At 37.7% G+C, this 23,157-nt stretch overlaps 1 protein-coding gene across 1 annotated transcript in view; it reads right to left on the bottom strand.

Moving 5' to 3' along the window:
* The window catches only part of PIKFYVE (phosphoinositide kinase, FYVE-type zinc finger containing), a 99,628-nt gene that overhangs the window by 67,545 nt on the left and 8,926 nt on the right, over positions 1 to 23,157 (bottom strand). The window contains 5 exon segments of the mRNA XM_017889399.1: positions 6,596 to 6,685; positions 9,441 to 9,648; positions 17,645 to 17,816; positions 18,522 to 18,640; positions 21,599 to 21,748. Coding sequence (XP_017744888.1) covers positions 6,596 to 6,685; positions 9,441 to 9,648; positions 17,645 to 17,816; positions 18,522 to 18,640; positions 21,599 to 21,748 — 739 coding nt within the window.

Here is a 23,157-nt window from a genome sequence, read left to right as displayed (position 1 = left end):
ACAAAAAAACATTATTAGGAAAATTGGCAAAATCAGAATACCTGCAGTATATTACATAATAGAAATTTACCACTGTTAAAATTTCCTAAATTTGTTATGTAAGAGAACATGATTGTTGTGAGGAAAAACACTGAAGTATTCAAAACTAAAAAACAGGACTTTCTACTTCTGGTCTAGCACCTGAGCATCTTCACTCCATCTCAACAACTAAAACCTGAACAAACAGAAAAATCATCAACTGTTCTTAGGTCCATTAGAGAAGTGAGGTCGCAAGCCAAATCCTGCTCCAAATACTGCAGAGACAGACAAGCAGATACAGAAGATCACAACTCACTGGAGCAGAAGCTTCCATGGGAACCAGTACTAGGGTAGGAAAACCTAAAATCAAATTGACAAATTCCTCAAGGCTCAGTGTAGACATACCAGAGATACAAATTCTAGGTGAACCCAGTCATGGGGGTAGTGGGGATGTTTTTCGGAGTTTCACTTCCAGATCTACCATGTCCTCACAGTGAATGTCAGAAAAATTCCCTCCAGCTTCTGGCTTCCAGCAGAGGGAGAGAATAAACAATTTAAAAATACATCAGATCATTCTGTTCTTCATAACAATTCCGCCCTGAGGAGAAACTATTTTACCAGAGTCTACTAACCTGCTGGAGTTATATCAGAGCTTAACCTACCCAGGGAGAAGGAAATCCCCAACCGCAGCCCCTTCTAGCCTTCCACACGGGGAAGAAAATCCCCAACTCCAGCCCCTCCAGCCATTCTGTCTCACCTAAAGGGAGAAAAAAAAAAAAAAAAAAAAACAAGAAGCCCTGATAAAGTTTACAGTTCAGCGGCACAGGCTCACTTTTGAGAATGACTCACAGAACTAGAGACCACTTCACCTCCCCCTCACATCCTATCACTACATCACTAAAGGCCTATTTACCATAGTTCCCTTTACTCAGTACATATGTCCACCTTTCAACAAAAAATCACAAGGCATAATGAAAGCCAAAAAACACAGTTCAAAGACACTGAACAAGCATCCAAAACAGGCTCAACATGAATGTGGGAATTATCAGTCTAGGAATTGTTTCTAAACTATAATTCATATGTTAAGGGTGTTAATGGGAAAAGTAAACAACAGGCAAGAACAGATAGATAATGTAAGCAGAGAGATGGATATTCTAAGAAAGAAACAAAAAAGAAATGTAAGAGATCAAAAACACCATAACAATAAAGAGTGCCTTTGATGTGCTCTTAGCAGACTAGACAGAGGTAAGGAAAGAATCTCTGAACTTGAGGCTATCTCAAGGGAAACTGCCAAAACTGAAAAGCAAATAGAAAAAAGATCCAAGAACTGTGGGACAGCTACAAAAGGTATAATATAAATGTAATAGGAATACCAAAAAAAAGAAGAAAGAGAGAAAGGAACACAAGCAGTATTTGAAGCCATAATCACTGAGAATTTCCCCCAAATTAATGTCGGATGCCAAGCCACAGGTCCAGGAAGCTCAGAGAACACAAGCGTGGATAAATGGCAAAAAACTACACTTACGCAAAACTAAGAGTATTCAAATGGCAGAAAGTCAAAAATAAGGAAAAAAGATCTTGAAAAAACCGCCTTAAAGACCAAGTGTGGTGGCTCACACCTGTAATCCCTGCACTTTGGGAAGCCAAAGCAAGAAGATCGCTTGAGGCCAGGAGTTTGAGACCAGCCTGGGCAACACAGCAAGACCCCACCTCTATTTAAAGAAAAAAAAGAAACCTTACCCATAGAGGATCAAAGATAACAAATACATCTGACTTCTCCTCAGAAGCCATGCAAGCAAAAAGAATGAAGTGAAATATTTAAGATGTTGAGAGAAAAAAGCTGCCAACCTAGAATTCTGCACCCGATGATACCCTTCACAAATGAAGGAGAAGTAAAGCCTTTCTTACACAAACGAAAACTGAGGGAAATTTTTGCCAGTAGACCTGCCTTGCAAAAAATGCTGAAAAGGCAGAGAGAAGGAATATGATACAGGTGAGAAACTTAGATCTATTAATACACAAAGAAAAGCATCAAAGAAGGAATAAGTTAAAGTAAAAACTTTTCTTTTTCTTACTGTTAGTTGATGTAACAGATAACTATTTCTTCAAAATAATAGCAACAATGCATTCAATTATGTATATATGCATGCTTATATGTAAGTGAAATGAATGCCAATGATACAACAGATGGGAGGGAAAAATTGGGAGTATTTTGTTATAAGGTATTTGCATTACCTGTGAAGTTGTATAGTATTATTTCAAAGTAAATGTGGATTAGTTGTAAGTTACATTGCAAACTCTAGGGCAATCACTAAAAAAAGTAAAAATAATATAACTGCTATCTTTTAAAAAGGAGAGAAAATGGAATAACATAAAATAATTAAATACATAAAGGTGGAAAAGGTACAGAAGACAAAAACAGGAAGAACGAACAAGAGCAACAAGTAGAAAACAGTAACAAATACGGCAGATACTACTCTATCAGTAATCACCTTAAATGTCAATAGTCTAAATACACCAACTAAAAGAGATGGTTAGAATGGATCAAAAAATAAGATCCAAAAATACATTGTCTACAATAAACCTAATTTAAATACAAAGACACATACAGATTAAAAAATAAGTAAACAGTCAAAATGTCACTATTTACCCCACAAATATGTACAATTATTATGTGTCAATTTTAAAAATTAATTTCTAAAATTTTAAGTTAAATCAAAACAGGATACATGAAAAAAGTAAACAGATGGAGAAAGATATACCATGTTAACGCTAATTTTAAAAAAACAGCAGGAGTAACTATATTAATTTTCAGACAGAACAGACTTCAGAGCAATCAAAGATAAAAAGGGAAATTACATAATGATAAATCAATACTCCAAAAGACAGAACAATCCTCAATATATGCATGCTCGCTCCTAACGGAGTACCAAAATGTATGAGGCAAAAACTGATAGAACTGCAGGAGAAATAGATGAATTCATTATTATAGCTGGAGACTTTAACCCCCCTATCAGAGATGGACACATCCAGCAGAGAGAAAATCAGTAACAACATAACTCAACAACACCATTAATCAGGTGGATATAATGGACATCTTATAGACTGCTTAATTCAACAACAGAATACACATTCCTCTCAAGTCACATGGAACATTCACCAAAACAGACCACATTCTGGGCTATAAAACACACCATAACAAATTTAAAAGAGTAGAAATCATACAATGTCTGCCTTCAACAACCAAAATGAAATCAAACTAGAAATTAGTAACAGAAGGACAGCTACAAAATCCCAAAATCCTTGGAGATGAAACAACACACTTATAAAAAATATACATGAGTCAAACAAGAATATCAATAAAAATTTTTAAATATTTGTAAGAAAATGAAAATGAAAATACAACTTATCTAAATTCGTGGAATGCAATGAAAGCAGTGCTTAGCGGGAAATTCATAGCACAAAGTACATACATTTAAAAAGAAGATCTAAAATCAATCATCTAAGCTTCCACCTTAGGGAACAAAGGGGTTAAAAAGCATATTAAATCCAAAGTAAGCACAGGAAAAATAATAATAAAGATTAGAGAAGAAGCCAATAGAGAAAATCAACAAAGCCAAAGCTGGTTCTTTGAAACAATCAATAAAATCAGTAAGTATCCAGCCAGGCTAAGAAAAAAAAGGGAGAAAACACAAAGTACTAATATCAGAAATGAAAAATCAAAATTGACCTATTTCTCTTAAAGAAATTGAATCAATAACTGGTAACTTTCCAAAACAGAAAGCACCAGGCCCAGACGCATTTACTGGTGAATTCCACCAAACATTTAAGAAATAAATTATGTCAATTCTCCACAAAATTTTCCTGACGATAGAATCAGAGGGAATACTTTCTAACTCAGTCTATGAGGCCAGGATTTCCCTAATAGCAAAACCAGACAAAGACATGACAAGAAAAGGAAACCACAAACTATTATCCTCAACAAAACAGTAAAAAATCCAATCCAACAATGTATAAAAAACTATATACACCACAACCAAATGGAATTTATTCCAAGTATGCAAGGTTGGTTCAACATTCAAAAATCAATTAATATAACCCATCACATCAACAAGTTACAGAAGAATAACTACATAATCATATCATTGATACGGAAAAAGCATTTGACAAAATCCAACACTCCTTCATTATAAAAACTCAGTAAACCAGGAATAGAGGAAACTTCCCCAACATGACAAAAAATATCTACAAAAAACAACACACAGCTAACATCATACTTAATGGTGAGAAACTCAAAAGTTTTCCCACTAAGATCATGAACAAGGAAAGGATGTCCCCTCTCACTACTCCTTTTCAACATTGAATTAGAAGTCTTAGCTAACAAAATAAGACAGGAAAAGGAAATAAAAGGTACACTGGGAAGGAAGAAACAAAACTTTGTTCACAGATGACAAGACTGTTTATATAGAAAATCCAAAAGAACAAACTCCTGAAATTAATAAGTGATTATAGCAAGGTGGCAGCATACAAGATTAATACACAAAAGTCAATCACATGAGATAATACTACACACCCACTAAAATTGCCAAAATCCAAAACTGACAACACCAAATGTGATGAGGATGTGAAGCAACAGGAACTCTCATTCATTGCTGGTAGGAACGCAAAATGGTAAAGCCACTTTGGAAAGAAGTCTAGCAATGTCTTACAAAATGAAACATAATCTTATCATAGGACTCAGCAATCATGTTCCTTGGTATTTATCCATATGAATTGAAAATTACACCCACAAAAAAATCTATACTCAGATGTTATAACAGCCTTGCTCATAACTGATAAAACTTAGAAGCAACCAAGATGTCCTTCAGTAGATGAGTAGATACATAAACTATAGTGTATCCAGACAATGGGATATTATTCATCACTAAAAGAAATGAGCTATCAAGCTATGCGAAGACATACAGAAAACTTAAATGCATATTACTAGGTAAAAGAAGCCTATCTGAAAAGTCTACACACTGTGAAATTCCAACTATATGGCATTCTGGGAAAAGTAAACCTATGGAGACTATAAAAAAGATTAATGATTGTCATGGGTTAGGGAGAGTAAGGGATAAATAGGAGGAGCCCAGTAGACTTTTCGGGCAGAGGAACTATTCTGTAGGATACAACAATGACAGACGTATGTCATTATACATTTGTCCAAATCCATAGAATATTCAACACCAAGAGTGAATTCTAATGTTAACTATGAACTTTTAGATGATAATCATGTGTCAAAGTAGGTTTACTGATTACATTATGCCACTCTGGTGCAGGACACTGATAGTCATGAAGACTGCGCATGTGTGGGGACAGGGGCTACAGAGGAACTCTCTGTACTTTCTGCTCATTTTTTTCTATGAACCTTAAAACTACTATAAAAAAAAATTTTAAAAAAAAGGATAATGATGTCTGTAACTTACTCTCAAATGGTTCAGAAAATATGCACATATGCATATACAATATAAAAAATGATGGCCAGGTGCAGTGGCTCACACCTGTAATCCCAGCACTTTGGGAGTCCGAGGTGGGAAGATTGCTTGAGGTCAGAAGTTCAAGACCATCCTGGACAACGAAGTGAAACTCCATCTCTATATTTTATTAAAAAATAATAGGCTGGGCGCAGTGGCTCACGCCTGTAATCCCAACACTTTGGGAGGCCAAGGCGTGCAGATTACGAGGTCAGGAGATCAAGACTATCCTCGCTAACATAGTGAAACTCCATCTCTACTAAAAATAAAAAAGAATTAGGTGGGCATGGTGGCAGGCACCTGTAGTCCCAGCAACTGGGGAGGCTGAAGCAGGAGAGCAGCATGAACCCAGGAGGCGGAGCTTGCAGTGAGCTGAGATCGCACCACTGCACTCCAGCCTGGGCAACAAAGCAAGACTCTGTCTCAAAAAATAATAATAATAATAATAATAATGATAATAAGATAAAAATTTAAAAAAAAATGAGAAAGCAAAGAGACAAAATATAAATTAGCAAATCTTAATGAAGAATATATGAAGATACATTTTCTATTCTCGCAACTTTTCTGCATGTTTGACATTTTTTCAAAGCAATTAAAATTAACAAAAAATGTAAAACTCTCCAACAGCTTCCCATCTCACTCAGAGTAAATGACAAAGTCCTTAAAATTAACTCTAAGACTGCTCTATTCCATTACCATAGGATTCCTTGTTACTCCTTGCCAGGTGTATTTCCTCTCAGGAATTTGTTATTCCTGTTTTCTTGGGACACTCCTCCACAAAATGTCCACATGGCTCATTCCCTCACATCCTTCACGTCTTATTTAACTAGAAGAGAAAGGATGGTATAGGTTCCAAACCCGGAAGCCAGTGGAGAATATTGGAAAGAGGAGTCACTGAGAGAATGGAAACAAGAGCTGAATAGCAAAAAGAAAATGATAGTTTAATTCAGCTTTTAGAGCTAAGAAAGTATACGACAATCAATCCCACCCTTTTTATCCATTTGTTCTTATTAACATGAAAAGAAATAAACATCACAGCACAGTGTTTTCATTCATCAGTTTACCTATTTCGAGCAGGAGATTTCCCAGCATCCTCTTGCACAGATACAAGTCTTGCTGAAAGAGGAGTATTTGAGGAATCTGGATGAATCAAACTATAAAGAAAATAGGAAAATACTGAAATAATTCAGGACAGTAAAAGGGAATTTCAATGAGGCACTTTAACATTAAAAGCAGATTAAATCTTTTCCCTGCAATAATGACATTATGGATCATTTTGTTCTTCCTTTAATTAGGGTGTAGACAGTATGAGTAATAGTTTTGCAATGCATGGCTTTTAAGAATATAAAATGCCAAAAGACAATTTTAAAAGTTTTAAGTATATGGAATGTAAATAAAATTACTTGGATGGGTGCTTTCGAAACTTCTAACATTATAAATACAAGATGAAAGTGATTTTGGAGGGAAATCTGAGTTCAAATATTTTATTCTCAGTCCCCACAACCCACTAGAATAGCAACATAGAGTCAGAGAAACCTAGGTCCAAGTGTAGGCTCTACCTCTTACTAGCTGCGTGACCTTGGGTTCATTACTTAATCTCACTAAACCTCAGCATCCACATCTATCGAAAGAAGAAAATAGTGCCTGCCACAGAGATATGCTGACTAAAAGAAAATGAACATTAAGCAATTAGCACAGAACCTAAAATTTAACTATCATTCTACCTTTGACATCCATTGTATATCTCTCAAGAAGCTTTCTTACCTGATTTGTTTTGTTAAATCACATCTGCCAATTACGAGGGCCAGTCACAACTAAAAAGCATTACTAACTAAAGTAAACAAAAACTAAAAAATCTCTATACTTTGTATTGTTTAATTAAACATAGAATCAATGTTTAAAATTTGTAAGATATATGTAAGGTATAAAAAATCACAATGCCATAAACACCAAAGTATTCATCAAGCAATGTAAGAAAAGGCTGGGCACGGTGGCTCATGCCTATAACACCAGTACTCTGGGAGGCGGGCAAATCACTGCAGCCTATGAATTCGAGACCAGCCTGGCCAACATGGCGAACCCTATCTCTACTGAAAATATAAAACTTAGCTGGGCATGGTGGCACACGCCTGTAATCCCAGCTATTTGGAAGGCTGAGACACAAGAATCACTTGAACCTGGGAGGTGGAGGTTGCAGTGAGCCAAGATCACACCACTGCACTCCAGCCTGGGTGACACAGCGAGACTCCATCTCAAAATAAATAAACAAATAAAAACTAATGTAAGAAAAAGAAACTTCGGCCAGGCGCAGTGGCTCACACCTGTAATCCCAGCACTTTGGGAGGCCGAGGCAGGTGGATCACCTGAGGTCAGGAGTTCAAGACCAGCCTGGCCAACATGGTGAAACCCCGTCTCTACTAAAAATAGAAAAATTAGCCGGGCATGGTGGCGGGCGCCTGTAATCCCAGCTACTTGGGAGGCGAGGCAGGAGAATCGCTTGAACCCGGGAAAAGGAGGTTGCAGTGAGCCAAGATTGTGCCATTGGACTCCAGCCTGGGCAACAAGAGCAAAAAAAACTCCATCTCAAAAAAAAAAAAAAAGAAAGAAAGAAAAGAAAAAGTACACTACCGCTGACTGTGAAATTCCCCTACCCAGTCCTAATCCCTTCCCTTCCCTCAGTGAAACCACTGTTATAACTTTCATATCTATCGTTGTCTTTCTTTTCTTTAAGTTTTACCACATTTCAGTCCCTAAACAGTGTACTAGTTGCGCATATTTTTAAATTTTATATAAATTAAATTTTACTGGTTACATGATTAGATGATTTTCTTTTCTACTCCACTTTATGTCCCTGAGATTCATACATATTGAACGTAGCTGTAATTAATTCATTTTTTACTTCTATTTAAATTCATTACATATTAATTTCTCAATTCCTTAAGGGGTAACTGAGAAATTAACTTATCAGAGAGATATTAGTTAAAACTATAAGCTCTTTGAAATGACCAGATTTGGTATTATGCTTAACAAAATAATTCAGCTAAAGAAAATAATCACAGGCCAGGTGTAGTGGCTCATGCCTGTAACCTCAGCAGTTTAGGAAGCTGAGGTGGGAGGATCGCTTGAAACCAGGAGTTCAAGATCAGCCTGGTCAACATGGCAAGACGCCATCTCTTAAAAAAAAAAAAAAAATTAGCCAAGCACAGTGGTGTGCGCCTGTTGTCCCAGCTACTCAGGAGGCTGAGGCAGTTGTCCCAGCTACTTGGGAGGCTGAGGTAGAAGGGATTCAAGGCTGCACTGAGCTATGATCACACCACTACACTCTAGCCTGGGTGACAGAGCAAGGCCGTCTCAAAAATAATAACTAATAACTTTTAAAAATCAGAAACTGATGAAACTAAGATTCTAATTCAAATAATTCCAGGGAACTTCCAAGAGTTAGCACCCTCTACTACCAAGCAGTGCAGTATACTTAGGAAAAAACATGACGTAGCAGTGCAGTATACTTACAGAAAAACATGACATATTCCTTCAGAAGGAAAAAAAATCTAATTTCATTTGGAAATATGAATACATACTGTATGGGCATTCTTCTTCCCACAGAAGGCTACATTAGAAATTAATAATCTCAAGATTATATACATGCCGTGCACTGTCCTTGGTGCCTGGGGTAGAACAGTGACAAGAAAGGTGTAAAGTCTCCTCTCATGGAGCTTACATTCTAATTAGCCAATATCATCACTATCCATAAACATCTGCAAACATTCTGGAGGCAAGCCAAAGAAAAAGGAGAACACAGTGAACTGACAGGAAATAATTCAAAGATAAGTGTTAACTGAAAGCACTCACAGGTCAGACAACTATCGGTATTTCTCAATTTTAAATAAAATTATATTTAAGGAACAATACCTTTGCCAGGCCAAATCATCCTCTAAAAATATGTTACGGCTGGCTTTCCTACTCCCAACAGGTGTTCGGGGTTCACTTGGATCAAGGACAGACACAGAGCAAGCAGAATCTGAAAGAGCATTCAAGTCTTCCCCAATAGAATTACTGTCTGTGGAATGAGCATAACTTAAGGCTATTTTTCTACAATATGTGCAAGCTCGGAGGTCTCCTAGGAGAAAGAAAAAAAAAAAAAAAAAAACAAGGAAAATGAAGGAAAAGATAGCAGTAACATATTGCTTAACGTAACTTTTTTAACTCCTTGGGTCAACAGTTCATCTAATAACAAGGAAATGTCTTCAAGTACAGACTCTCAAAAAAAGATATTTTAAAAAGTGAAATAATTGTGTTAGCTCTATTACATGTATTTAAGGGCCATTTTGAATTCTGGCACAAAAAATAAAAAGTTAAAAGAAAAAGAAAAGAGCCATCATTATGATAAATCCATCCAGGTGTCCAAACTACCGCAAACATTTATAATGAGTTTAAATGTAATATACTAGGCCGGACGTGGTGGCTCAGGCCTATAATCCCAACACTTTGGGAGGCTGAAGCAGGCGGATCACCTGAGGTCAGGAGTTCAAGACTAGCCTGGCCAACATGGTGAAACTCCATCTCTACTAAAAACACAAAAATCAGCCGGGCTTGGTAATGCATACCTGTAATCCCAGCTACTCAGGAGGCTAAGGCAGGAGAATCGCTTGAACCCAGGAGGTGGAGGTTGCAGTGAGCCAAGACTGTGCCATCGCACTCCAGCCTGGGCAACAAGAATGAAACTCCATCTCAAAATAAATTAAAAAATAAAATAAAATAAAATGTATATCCCAATGATACTAGAAAATTTTGCTTAAAAGAGTATTTTTTTCCCAGGTTGTAAAAGTGAAATAAGGGATCTAGGCCAGCCACAGTGGCTCACACCTGTAATCCCAGCACTTTGTGGGGGCCAAGGCGGGAGGACTGCTTGAGGGCAGGAGTTCAAGAACAACCTGGCCACCATACCGAGACCCTGTTCTATAAAAATATAAACATACATAAAATAAAATTTTGAAAAAGAAATCCAACAATGACATGAGTTTCAAGGAATAACATTTTTTAATAGAATAAATAAACCAACACAAATGGAAACAACATATTTTCCACAGGCAAATTAATTAAGGAGGAAATATTATTAAGGTCTTTATTGTAAAGCCCTGAAGAGTACCCTCCACAGAATTTCAAAAGCAAACTAATAGAAAATGGGCTTACATGCAATATAATATATGAGAGTAAAAACTATAAAAGAATTCTTATTAAAAAAGTTAGGGCCAGGCGCAGTGGCTCACTCCTATAATCCCAGCACTTTGGGAGGCTGAGACGGATAAATCACCTGAGGTGAGTAGTCCAAGACCAGCCTGGCCAACATGGTGAAACCCTGTCTCTACTAAAAATACAAAAATGAGCTAGGCATGGTGGCGGGCGCCTATAATCCCAGCTACTCGGGAGGCTGCAGTGGGAGAATCGCTTAAACCTGAGAGGCAGAGGTTGCAGTGAGCTGAGACTGTGCCACTGCACTCCAGCCTGCACAACAAAAGCGAAACTCCGGCTGAAAAAAAAAAAAAAGGATAGAAATGAAATATCCTTGAGAGGACAAACGAGGTTAATATTTCTAAATACATATTTTTTGAGGGTGCAGACCTGTCCAAATGTAAGTTTTCATTTCTACCCTATTTTTCGATAACATTGTTTTGAGTGATTCTGTAACAATTTAGGTATTAAAAAAGGAGGTAAAATAATTAAACCTTACTAAATAACATGTTGTTTAATAATTCTACCTAAAATTTTCCCACTAATAATAGAAAACTGAAGTAATACAAAATAAGACTTCTAAAAGTTAACTGTATCGTGTTTTCACCATAATCACTACCAAAATGGCCTTTTACTTTTTCATTTTAAGACTACTATTACATAGTACTCAGTTTTATTAAATTGTGCACGTAGGCCAGGCATGGTGGCACGCACCCGTAATCCCAATACTTCGGGAGGCCAAGGCAGGCAGACTGCTTGAGCACAGGAGTTTGAGATCAGCCTAGGCAACATGGTGAGATCCCACATCAATAAAAAATACAAAATCTAGCCAGGGCATGGTGGCATGCACCCTGTAGTCCAAGCTACTTGGGAGGCTGAGAGGTGCGAGGATTGCTTGAGCCCAGGAGGCTGAGGCTGCAGTAAGCTGTGATCATGCCACTGCACTCCAGCTTGAGCAGCAGAGAGAGACTCGGTCTCCAAAAAAAAAAAAAACAAAAACAAAAGAAGTGAAAATTACTCCCTGCAGAAAGACTTCCAATTTACTACAACAAAGACTTCATTTGTTTCTTACACTATAAAGGAAATCTCCCCTAACCAGTCAGCTATTAGAACTAAAACTATCAAATCAATAAACAGAGCTAAGCCTAATCAGAAAAGTTTTCATTTCATGAAGAACTTTCATCAGCAAGAGCCTATTAAGCGCATGCCTATATGGTGTGATGGGAACACAATGACTGATGAGATACAGTCCTGCCATTAAAAAACTCATAGTCCACTGGAGGCAACACACATATAATCAAAAAGCTGCATGACAGATGGAGATACTATTGCTACTACCATCAATAACAATAGTTTACTGTTCATTAATCCCTTTCCATGTACTAGACATTTTTCTAGGTATTAACATTTATTCAGTGTCACAATGTATAACTGTGCCTAGCATATATTATCGCAGGGGTCCCCAACCCCAGAGCCATGTACTGCTCCCCATCCATAGCCTGTTAGGAAGCAAGCCGCACAGCAGGAGGTGAGTGGTGAGCAAGCAGCACACAAGCTATACACAAACAAGCATTACCTCCGGAGCCTCACCTCCTGTCACATGAGCGGTGGCATTAGATTCCTATAGAAGCGTGAACCCTACGGTGAACTGCGCATGTGAGGGATCTAGGATGAAACGTTCCTTACAAGAATCTAATGCCTGATTATCTAAGGTGTAACAGTTTCATCTCAAAACCATCCCCCATCCCCCACACCAGTCCATGGAAAGACTGTCTTCCACAAAAGCGGTCCCTGGTGCCAAAAAGATTGGGGACCACTATATTATCCCATTTGTGATTAACCTTATGTGTCACCTTGGCTAGATTAGTTGTTTGGTCAAGCTGAGATGCTGTGACGGTTATTTTTTTTGGATGTGATTAATATTTACAATCAGCTGACTTTAAGTAAAGCAGACTGTCCTCTAGAATGTGAGTAGGTCTCATCTAATCAGCTGAAGTCCTTAAGGACAAAGACTAAAGTTTTCAGAAGAAAAAGAAATTCTGTCTCAACACAGCAAGATAGAAATCCTGTAGGAGTTTCCAGCCTACTGGCTTGCCCTGAGAATTTCAGACTTGCCAGTCCTCAAAATAACTTGACCGATTGTTAAACATAAATTTCTCTCTATATTAAGTGTGTGTTTGTGTATCCTACTGGTTCTGTTTCTCTGGAGAACCCTAACACATATTTTGGCACCAAGAATGGCTTTAGAGCAACAGAATCTTAAGGATAAGTTTTCTGAATTGGTTCTTACATTTCTGGAATTGGTTCTCTAAGCTGATTAGATTTAAAGGCACTAATGACTCTATTTCCAGTAGTAAAGAGAACACTGATAGTCCATTGTGTAATGTGGCAACAAAGACATGCAAAATATCACCTATAGATACTCCAAATCAAACATTAATATTTATAAAAGGCAAAGTGCTGGGTGAACAAGTATTTAATACCTTAGAACAGTTTTGTCAAGCTAACAAGTATAATGACATGGGCTGGATCCTCCTAATTGCATTAGAAAAAAGTAAAAAAAGAAATGGATTACCTTAGGGATTCAAATTCCCAGCTGAAGAACTGTATAAATTATCTGAAAGCTTCTAGGTCTTCCTTGAAAGAAATCCTTACCTCCTGCAGTTTCAGTGCTAAGATTGCTAAAAATCAAATGACACTCTCATCCTGCAAGTGGCTGAACTGAAACACAAACTGAATCACCAACCTTGAAGTTTGTCTGCTATTAAAGTGAGGGCATTGATTGGGAAGGGATGGAAATATATAGGAAGATCCTGATGAAGCTGGGGATACTAAACACCAAAATTCTGAGTCTTCTTTGCCAGCAGAAGCAGTCTTTCCACCTCATTTGAGGAGATTAACCTGGCTTTGATCAGACAGTCTGTAATGACCTCCCCTGAGTTAGCTGCCCTGCAAAACACTGATAATTTTACTCAGGATCTACTCCTGCTACTCCTCTTTGCTACCAGACCTATAAAGAAACTCAAGCTCAGGCAGACCCTGAAAGGTGAGATACAAACTGTGACCCATGAGAAGGTGCACTGCACTCCAGAAGAACTACATGATTTTTCCCATTTATACAGATAAAAAAGCAAGGAAATACATGTGGGAATGGATAATGAAGGTATGGGATAACAGTGGAAAGAATGGTAAAGTTGGATCAAGCTGAATTTACTGATATGGGCCCACTAAGCAGATTCTATATTTATTGTCGCAGCTCAAGGGGTTAAAAGGGTCTCCAACAGTCTGTTTAGATGACTGGCTGAAACACAGACCAAAAGGTGGCTTACACTAAATGGGGCTGAAATGTCAGAAATGCCCCATTATATTATAGAAGAAGGCATCCAAAGATTAGGGGAGATTGAAACATTAAAAGTAGTTTTACCATGTGAGACTTGCTGACTCACCCAAGGGGGCCATACCTTTCAACCACGACTATGAGAAATAAATTTGTAAGGGGAGGCCCAGCATCCTTAAAGAGCTTTGTGGTTGCTCTTCTTTGTAGATCAGAAATTACAAAAGGAACTACTGCTAATGGGTCAGGAAACCTAAATGCAATGGGGATCACTGGATCCCAGGGTGGCGGGGCCAATAGGCAGCACTTTAATCGCCAAAGACAAGGTGGGCATGGTTACTGTAATAGACATCAGCATCAAAGCAGTAATCAGAATAAATTAAGAGATTTATAGCATTGGCTAGTTGATCATAATGTCTCCACAAGTGAAGTAGATGGGCAATCAACAAAACTCTTACTTGATTTGTATAAGAGAAATAACTCTACATCAAGTAGCTGTAAGTCCAACTTGTGTAATGAAAACTGAGTCATATGATCTTTTAATCAATTCCCAGACTTGAGCCATTTACCAATTTACCATTTACCGATGATCCAGAACTCTTCTTCATTCTGAAGAAGAACCCCACTACACTGCCAGAAATGTACACAGTTAATCTTTCTACCAGCCATCCCCAAAGAGACCTATGCTTGTACCAAGGCAACTGGACACTGAGGAGAAGGAAATAATGAAATTTTTCAGGGGTTATTAGACACTCACTCTCAACTGACACTAATTTCCGGAGACCCAAAACATCACTCTGGTCTGCCTGTCAGAGTAGAGACTTACAGAGGTCAGGTGATCAGTGGAGCTTTAGCTCAGGTCTATCTCACTGTGAGTTTAGTGAGTCCCCAGACTCACTCTATAGTTATTTCCCCAGTTCTAGAATATAGAGATAGAACAGACAACCAGGAGAATCCCTACATTTGTTCCCTGATCTGTATTTTGGTACTTCTGGCCTCCAGAACTACGAGACATACATTTCTGTTGTTCTAAGCCACTGAGCCTGTGGTACTTTGTTATGGTAGCCCTAGGAAGCTAACATACCAACCATATTAACAAGAAAGGTTTTATCCTGAGGGTAATGGGAGCTCTGAAAGAGTACTATGCAGGGAAATACCCTGACATGATCAAATTAGCATTTTACAAAGAATGCTGACTAGGATATGAAATATGAATTCAAGGTAGGGAGAAACTAAAGGTTAAAAAAAAAAAAAGTCTTTTAAAAGCTGTAATCGTGGTCACTGTAGCCTTAGAGTACAATTTGAAGTCAGGAAATGTGATGCCTCCTGACTTGTTCTTTTTGCTTACAATTGTTTTGACTACTCAGGCTCTTTTTTGGTTCTATATGAATTTTAGAATAGTTTTCTAATTCTATGAAAATGGCATTGGTAGTTTCATAGGAATAGGCTACAGTAACAAAAACAGCACGGTACTGGTACAAAAACAGGCACGTAAGCCAATGGAACAGAACAAAGAACCCAGAAATAAAACCACACACTTACAGACATTTGATCTTCAACAAAGTCAACAAAAATGAACAACAGGGAAAGGACTCCCTATTCAATAAATGGCACTGGGATAGCTGGCTAGCCATATGCAGAAGAATAAAACTGGCCCCTATGTTTCACCATATATGAAAATTAATTCAAGATGGATTAAAGATTTAAATGTAAGACCTCAAACTATGAAAGTCCTAGAAGAAAACCTATGAAGCACGATTCTGGACATCAGCCTTGGGAAACAACTTATGACTAAGTCCTCAAAAGCAATTGCAACAAAAACAAAAATTGACATGTGGGACCTAATTAAACTACAGTGCTTCCGCACGGTAAAAGAAACTATCAACAGAGTAAACACACAAGCCACAGAAGAGGAGAATATACTTGCAAACTATGCATCTGACAAAGATCTAATATCCAGAATATATAAGAAACATAATTCAACAAGTAAAAAACAAATGACCCCATTAAAAATTGGGCAAAAGACATGAACAGACACTTCTCAAAAAAAGACCTACAAGTGGCCAACAAACATGAAAAAATGCTCCACATCACTAATCATTAGTGAAATGCAAATCAAAACCACAATAAGATACCATCTCACACCAGTCAGAATAGCTGTTATTAAACAGCCAAAAAACGAATACTGGTAAAGCTGCAGAGAAAAGAGAATGCTTATACACTGCTGAGGGGAATGTAAGTTATTTCAGCCACTGTGGAAGACAGTTGGAAGATTTCTCAAAGAGCTTAAAACAGTACTACTACCGTTTGACTCAGGAATCCCACTACTGGGTATATATCCAAAGGAGAATAAATAATTCTACCAAAAAGACACATGTACTCGTATGTTCATTGTAACACCTTTTATAATAGCAAAGACAGAATCAACCTGGGTGCACCAATGGTGAAATGGATAAAGAAAATGTGGTATATATAGACCATGGAATATTATGCAGCCATAAAAAAAAAAAAGAACAAAATTATGTCCTTTGTAGCAACATGGATGCAGCTGGAGGCCATTATCCTAAGTAAATTAACACAGAAACAGAAAACCAAAAGCCACAAGCTCTCACTTACAAGTGGGAGCTAAACACTGAGTACATAAGGACATAAAGATGGCAACAATAGACAAGGGGACTACTAGAGCAGGGAGGGAGGAAGAGGAGCAAGATTTGAAAAACTAACTACTGGATACCATGCCCACTACCTGGGTGACAGGATCAATCATATGCAAAATCTAAGCATCACTAAATATACCCATGTAACAAACATGAATCTAAAATAAAAGTTGAAATTATTACCAAAAAAAAAAAAAAAAAAAAAAAAAAAAAAAATTTTCAAACAAAAATGCTGCTGTAAAAGCTAATGGGGTTCTTGACAGATAATGGGATTCTGAACTCTGTAGTAGTTTAGGTGTAAAAAAAAAGAGCGGACAGAAAGATCTTCACAATAACAAAAATAGCATGAGAGAGATGTCAGGAGTGTTCTTTTTCACGTAATTTCTGCCTACCTTCCACTCCCAAATCACTATATAAATCAACACACCATTGTTCAGTTTTTTTCTGTTTCAACAAATAACTTAAATTTTCTGTACTGCTGAAATCTGACTACGCTCCTTATGGAAGAATCTGAGTAAGACACAATTCACTGCCAAAGCTCAGTGTCATGTAACGTCAAGGAAGATCTGTACTTGGTAAAATGAAAACTCTCATTGTGATTTAAATTACTAATCTACTCTAACGATCTTGTCTAATAAATTTTAATGTTCCCATAGATTTTGCTAGCATCTACAATAAATACACTTTTACTCTGGTTATTTATGATAAGTCCCATCTACTGTATTATTCAACAGTAAAGTTCTTAAAAGCAAAGCTGTGTCTCCCTCACCTTTGTGTCCCCATGTCTTACACATAAAGCCCAAAATGAAAATTGGCTTAACACTATCCTGTATTATAAGTGTTTTATAGTTATGACCTTTAAAAATTGTAAACTGGCAATAAAATGCATTTACCTGTATAGCCCATAAATTTTCCAGGGATTTCTTGATTACAGCAACGACTGCAGAAAATCTGCCCACATAGTCGGCAATGGTGTCTGCGCCTAAAGGTTGTAAATTTCTCACTACAGTCATAGCACTCTTTACATTGGCTATCTGGCATCCAGTATTGTTTCAGGTCACTATCCTATAACAATAAAAATGTGTGAAGGCTTCTTGAAAATACTGATTATTAATAAGCAATGGCAAATGAAATCCTCAAAGCTTTCTTTTCCAGAAAACAAACTAATTCAAAAATTCATATGGGAATACAAAAGGTCAAAATAACCAAGACAATCTTGAAGAAGAACAAATTGAAGGACTTAATATTACCAGCCATCAAGACTTATTCTAATGCTACAATAATTTTAGACAGGGTACTGGTAAAAGGATAGAAAAAAATAAAGGTATGGAACAGAAAAAGAGAGCCCTGACACACCCTCACACATATATGGACTTATGGTGAAATTTATAATGCAATCAGTGGAAGATGGTCTTTTCAAAAACAATGGTACTATATCCAACTGGACATCCATGAGGAAAAATGGAAGCCTGACCCCTATACTTGACAGAAATAATAAACCTTCTTGAAGAAACCATAGGAGGATATCTACTGCCCTGAACTAGATAAACACTTCTTAAACAGAACACAAAAAGCACTAAGCATAAAGGGAAGAAACTGACAAATTAGACTACAATAAAATTAAGAACTTATGTATAAAAATAGGGTGCTCACAGTTGGAGGAAGTACTAATTAAACTTTCTTTCAGTGGCATGAATGCCATTTTCATTAGGTATGGCATGATCCCCATAAGCGCTTAGTAAGTAATCTTCCAAAGCCTCCAGACAGTACCTGGCTTTTCCCTTCCATGATTTCCTTGAGGCGTTTTAATACTGTGCTGAGGCTTCGAAGCTGAACAGCTGTACGAGGGTCATGACCTCCAAAGGTAGGTTCTGCTTTCCTTCTTGTGTCTGAGTTGGATTAAAAAAAAAGCAACCTTGTTAACAGTCCCTAGTATCTATATACAACAAGGTATATATGTGATGGAAACTGCCTCTTATTGTTAGCATATAATTATGTTCTCCCATCCAGTTATATGAATTGAGAGTTAAAACAAGTCTTTACAAGGGTAAGAGGCTACTGAAAGTATTTCTTCTCATGTAAAATGCTGTTTTACAAGCGAGTAAAGGCTGCCTAAGACAAGCATTGTCTAAGACCATTGATGGTTTTCAGGCCTGAAATGGGAACATCACTTAAATGGTCCAAAATTCATTAATGACTTCTTAAGCCCTTTGGTCCAACCTATAATAAATGCTTCTAGAAATTTAGCAGAAGAAAAAGCAATCAGGGAGGGTTAACTGAGCTTGTTCTCCAAAGTCAAACAGGTAAGCAGTAGGATCAAACAGTTTAGTTCTGTCTGCAGACCATATATCCAAAGTCTCATGCAGAAGATGGTCAGAAAGAAGTTTAATAGCTCAGCCTTCAAAGATTCTGACAGACTTCACAACATCCAGGATGGTCAATTTTGCCATGGTAGAACTTGACCTATGTCCAAGCATATTAAAACTGCCAGAAAATTGCTAAAACTCCAATCTTATCCCTCCCTGTCACTTCCCCAACCCTGTAGCTCCAAATTGGAAAGGATCATTTATACCTGACATAGCAATACTGAACCAAATCTATCACTAATAAGCCCAAATTCCAGCCTCATAGCCAAAATAGGATATGCCCACCAAAACTGTCACCTATTATTTCCTTAATTTAGACCAAAGTTACAACTGAAGTTTCTGCCTATTTCTGGCAGTTACAAAACCTAAGGATGAAGCGAAGATAGTTTGACAAAAAGGATGAATATCCTATTAGCTTAAACCCATCAACCTGATAACCTACGGCAAAGTAAGCTGGAAAATACCCCACTCTGAATCTTCCTCAGATTCACCATTTGCTAGATAGGTGTTGTTTTGGCTGGGTGGGAAAAAAAGAATTACAAAGAAATGAGAGGTTGGGATCTAAAGTTTACAAAGAATTTCCCAAGATTATGTAATCACTGAAGTAACTATCAAAATTGTACCTATTTTAGAAAACTCTGGAAACTTCTATCTTTCTATAAAGTTATATCTTCGTTTTAGCACATACCTCAGATGTGTTGCTACTGTATTAGAATAAATAACTTGAGTCTCAAAACAAAAAGCAACTCTCCATGATCTACAAGTTGAAAAGAAGACAGATGAAGCTACTGGAAACATAACGGCTGTGCTCCTGAGCAGCAGGCAACAACTTGTGAAGTCCCTTGCATTTAGCCAATTAGGAATATAAGAAAGTATTAATAGCATCATCCAATGAAAAAGGATGAATGAGACCCTTCTTGGAACCAAGAGAATCATAGATGTTGGCTGAAGATGAAAGAGACCCAGAGAGAAAATCTGGTCTAGCTTTATGCCCTTAGGCAAATAGCCTTAGCTGCTTCTCTTGCAAAATGAACATCAGAAAATTAAATAACTTTCCTAAGGTCGGAAAGCTAGCAAATTGTAGAATTACAGCCTTTTTAATAGGGAAAAGAACGTGGCTGGCCAACCACCACCAGGCTTCTGAAGCTCAAATGCCTTGAAGATAGAATCAAATAATCAAGTAGACTTGAGAAAGACAATAAAGAAACTAGACATTAAAGGCTCCACCTGGAGATATTAAAGTTCAAGTTGATCATAACACCAATGGCAAGGTTTGGCAGGCTGCCAATTTGTAACTCCTAAAAGATTACTTTCTAGTCTAACTTGATTTTAGGTAAAACAAATCCTACACTCAATTCAGCACGGGATTGAGTCAAAAGAGCTCCCTCAACAAAAACAGTGTTGTTGTGGGTCAGACTCAAGAGCTAAGGAGAGTTTACTGAGGCTAAAAGTTAAAATAGAGATTATGTGGAACAAAAGCAGAGCTCCTTTCTCCCTCTCTCCATCTTCTGATTCTTCCCTCCAAATGGCTGATGTAACCCTGGCTGAGGCTCACTGCCCTAGAAAACCTGTGCAGGTGATGCAGCCAGCTCTGTGCCAGTCCTTGGGTAGAAACTCTTCCTTTGCTTGGTTTATCTTTGCTCTCGCTGACCAAGTCTGAACTCACAATAAACTATCCTTCTGCCAACCACCATTACCTGGGGGAAGACCAGCCAGACCAGACGGGATCTAGTGTTCAGGGGCATCTAATTCCCAATGCTGCATCCCTTCCTCTCTACCATGCCACCTCCCACTTCCTTTCTTTCGTCACCTTGACCTGGGCAAACCACTCCACCAAGTTGAAAAATCTGACAGAAATAAAACATAAACCACCTCTCTTTCTCTAATCTCTCAATTCTGACACCAGTCCCCAGCCCATACTCATCAGAAGAGCATGAAAATGAAGGAGATGACTGTGTAGCAGACCAGAATGGAAAACAGACAGATGAGAGGAGCTCAGCTTATTCAGCCACACTGACAGTTTGCACCCCAACAAGGACAGAAGGCCAAGAGCAAGTGGCAGCCCACTAATGGAGTTGACAGAGTTCTGCAGCCAGAGGCATGCATATCACATTTCACTAGCATCCCAAGAACATATGCAAAATTCATTTACAAAGTGGAAACTAACCTGTGTTCTCCTGGGGATGTTGCAAACTGTTCTCTGCTGAAACCCAAGCAAGTAATTAATCAAAAAATAGTCAAGAGATCTGTGCCTTGCCTAAATTAAAGTTTAATGAGACGTTTAAGAATTTTTTCAGGTGTCAATAAATTCTTTCACTACCTAGGTAACAGTTTTATTTACTCTGAAAGATACCTGACTATTCCAACTAGTACCTGACTACTCCAAATAGCAGGAAAGTCCTGCTATAAACAACTAGGAAACACAATGACTGTGGAAAACTCTAGCATATAGAAGGGAATGAAATAAGAACACTGTTTTACCTAATGCTGAAGAGCGCCGCTGGAGTTCCTCATTAAGCTGTTTTTTATAAGGTGTGGGTGACCTAACAGACTGTGTCCTTGAAGGGAGCTGAGGGCTGGTCCAACTTCCACTCAAAGGCTGCTGTTCTCCCTGTCCTCCTTCTGCTCTCTCTGTAGCAAGGGAACACTTGGCATTACTTAAAAAACTAAGACTGAGAGTTCAGCAATGAGAAGGAAGTAGATGAAATTTTCAGGCAACAATGTATACATGTATTATATGCATAACTAAAAACTATTTTTTTTTCTTTTTCATTTATTTAATTTTAAATACAGGCAGGTCTCCCCATGTTGCCCAGGCTGGTATTGAACTCCTGGCCTCAAGCAATCCTCCCACCTCAGCATCCCAAAGTGCTGAAATTACAGGCATAGGCCACTGTGCCCAGCCTAGATTTTAAAAAAAGAAAATTCAAAGAAGGGGGCAAAACTACAGGCCAATAAACACACCCTTGGTATATATGATCTTCTATTTGTTTCACTTTTCATTAGAAATTTCTTATGCGGGCCGGGCGCGGTGGCTCAAGCCTGTAATCCCAGCACTTTGGGAGGCCGAGACGGGCGGATCACGAGGTCAGGAGATCGAGACCATCCTGGCTAACATGGTGAAACCCCGTCTCTACTAAAAAATACAAAAAACTAGCCGGGCGACGTGTCGGGCGCCTGTAGTCCCAGCTACTCGGGAGGCTGAGGCAGGAGAATGGCGTAAACCCGGGAGGTGGAGCTTGCAGTGAGCTGAGATCCGGCCACTGCACTCCAGCCTGGGCCTGGGTGGCAGAGCGAGACTCCGTCTCAAAAAAAAAAAAAAAAAAAAAAAAAAAGAAATTACTTATGCATATTAAAGGAAACAAAATATAAGCTTCATATGAAGGCAGGGATTTTTGGGGTCTGTTTATGTGACAGATCCCTTACACTATTAAAATAGTTTCCAGCACAAAGGAGGTACCCAATAAACATTTGCTAAATAAATAAAAATTTTATTGCCTTATGACAACTCAGTGTAACGTGGTATGATAAACAGGATCCTGGAACACAAAAAGAACAAGTGGTAAAAACTCAAGAAATCTAATAAAATATGTAATTTAGTTAATAATCTATCAATAATAGTTCATTAATTGTAACAAATGTACCAGACTAATGTGAAATGTTTATATAAGGAAAACTCGGTATGGGAGTATACGGAAATTCTATCTTCCCAATTTTTCTATAAATCTAAAACTCTTCTAAAAAATAGTTTATTTTTTTAAACATCATTGTCTTAAAAATGTACTAAAGGGTTTTCATAGCACTTTAAACATGATCATAAATAAAATCCAGTTAATATTATTAAAGGTTCTACTGAGTTAATTAATACTATTAACCTCCCCAAATGCTTTACGACAAGAATTACTTTCTAACATACTTCAAGTAATACAGACAAAGGGCATAGGCCATGCTTTTTTTAATTCTTGTTCCAAGTAAAAGACATATTACTTAAAAAGAGCTCATTTTAAAAGTATCTTTTCATTTGATGTCATTACATGTAC

This window comes from Rhinopithecus bieti, unplaced genomic scaffold, assembly GCF_001698545.2.
Source record: "Rhinopithecus bieti isolate Rb0 unplaced genomic scaffold, ASM169854v2 scaffold_17939, whole genome shotgun sequence".
NCBI lineage: Eukaryota > Metazoa > Chordata > Mammalia > Primates > Cercopithecidae > Rhinopithecus > Rhinopithecus bieti.
The sequence above is the reverse complement of the archived record's forward strand: the minus strand, read 5'-3'. Positions and strand labels throughout refer to the sequence as shown.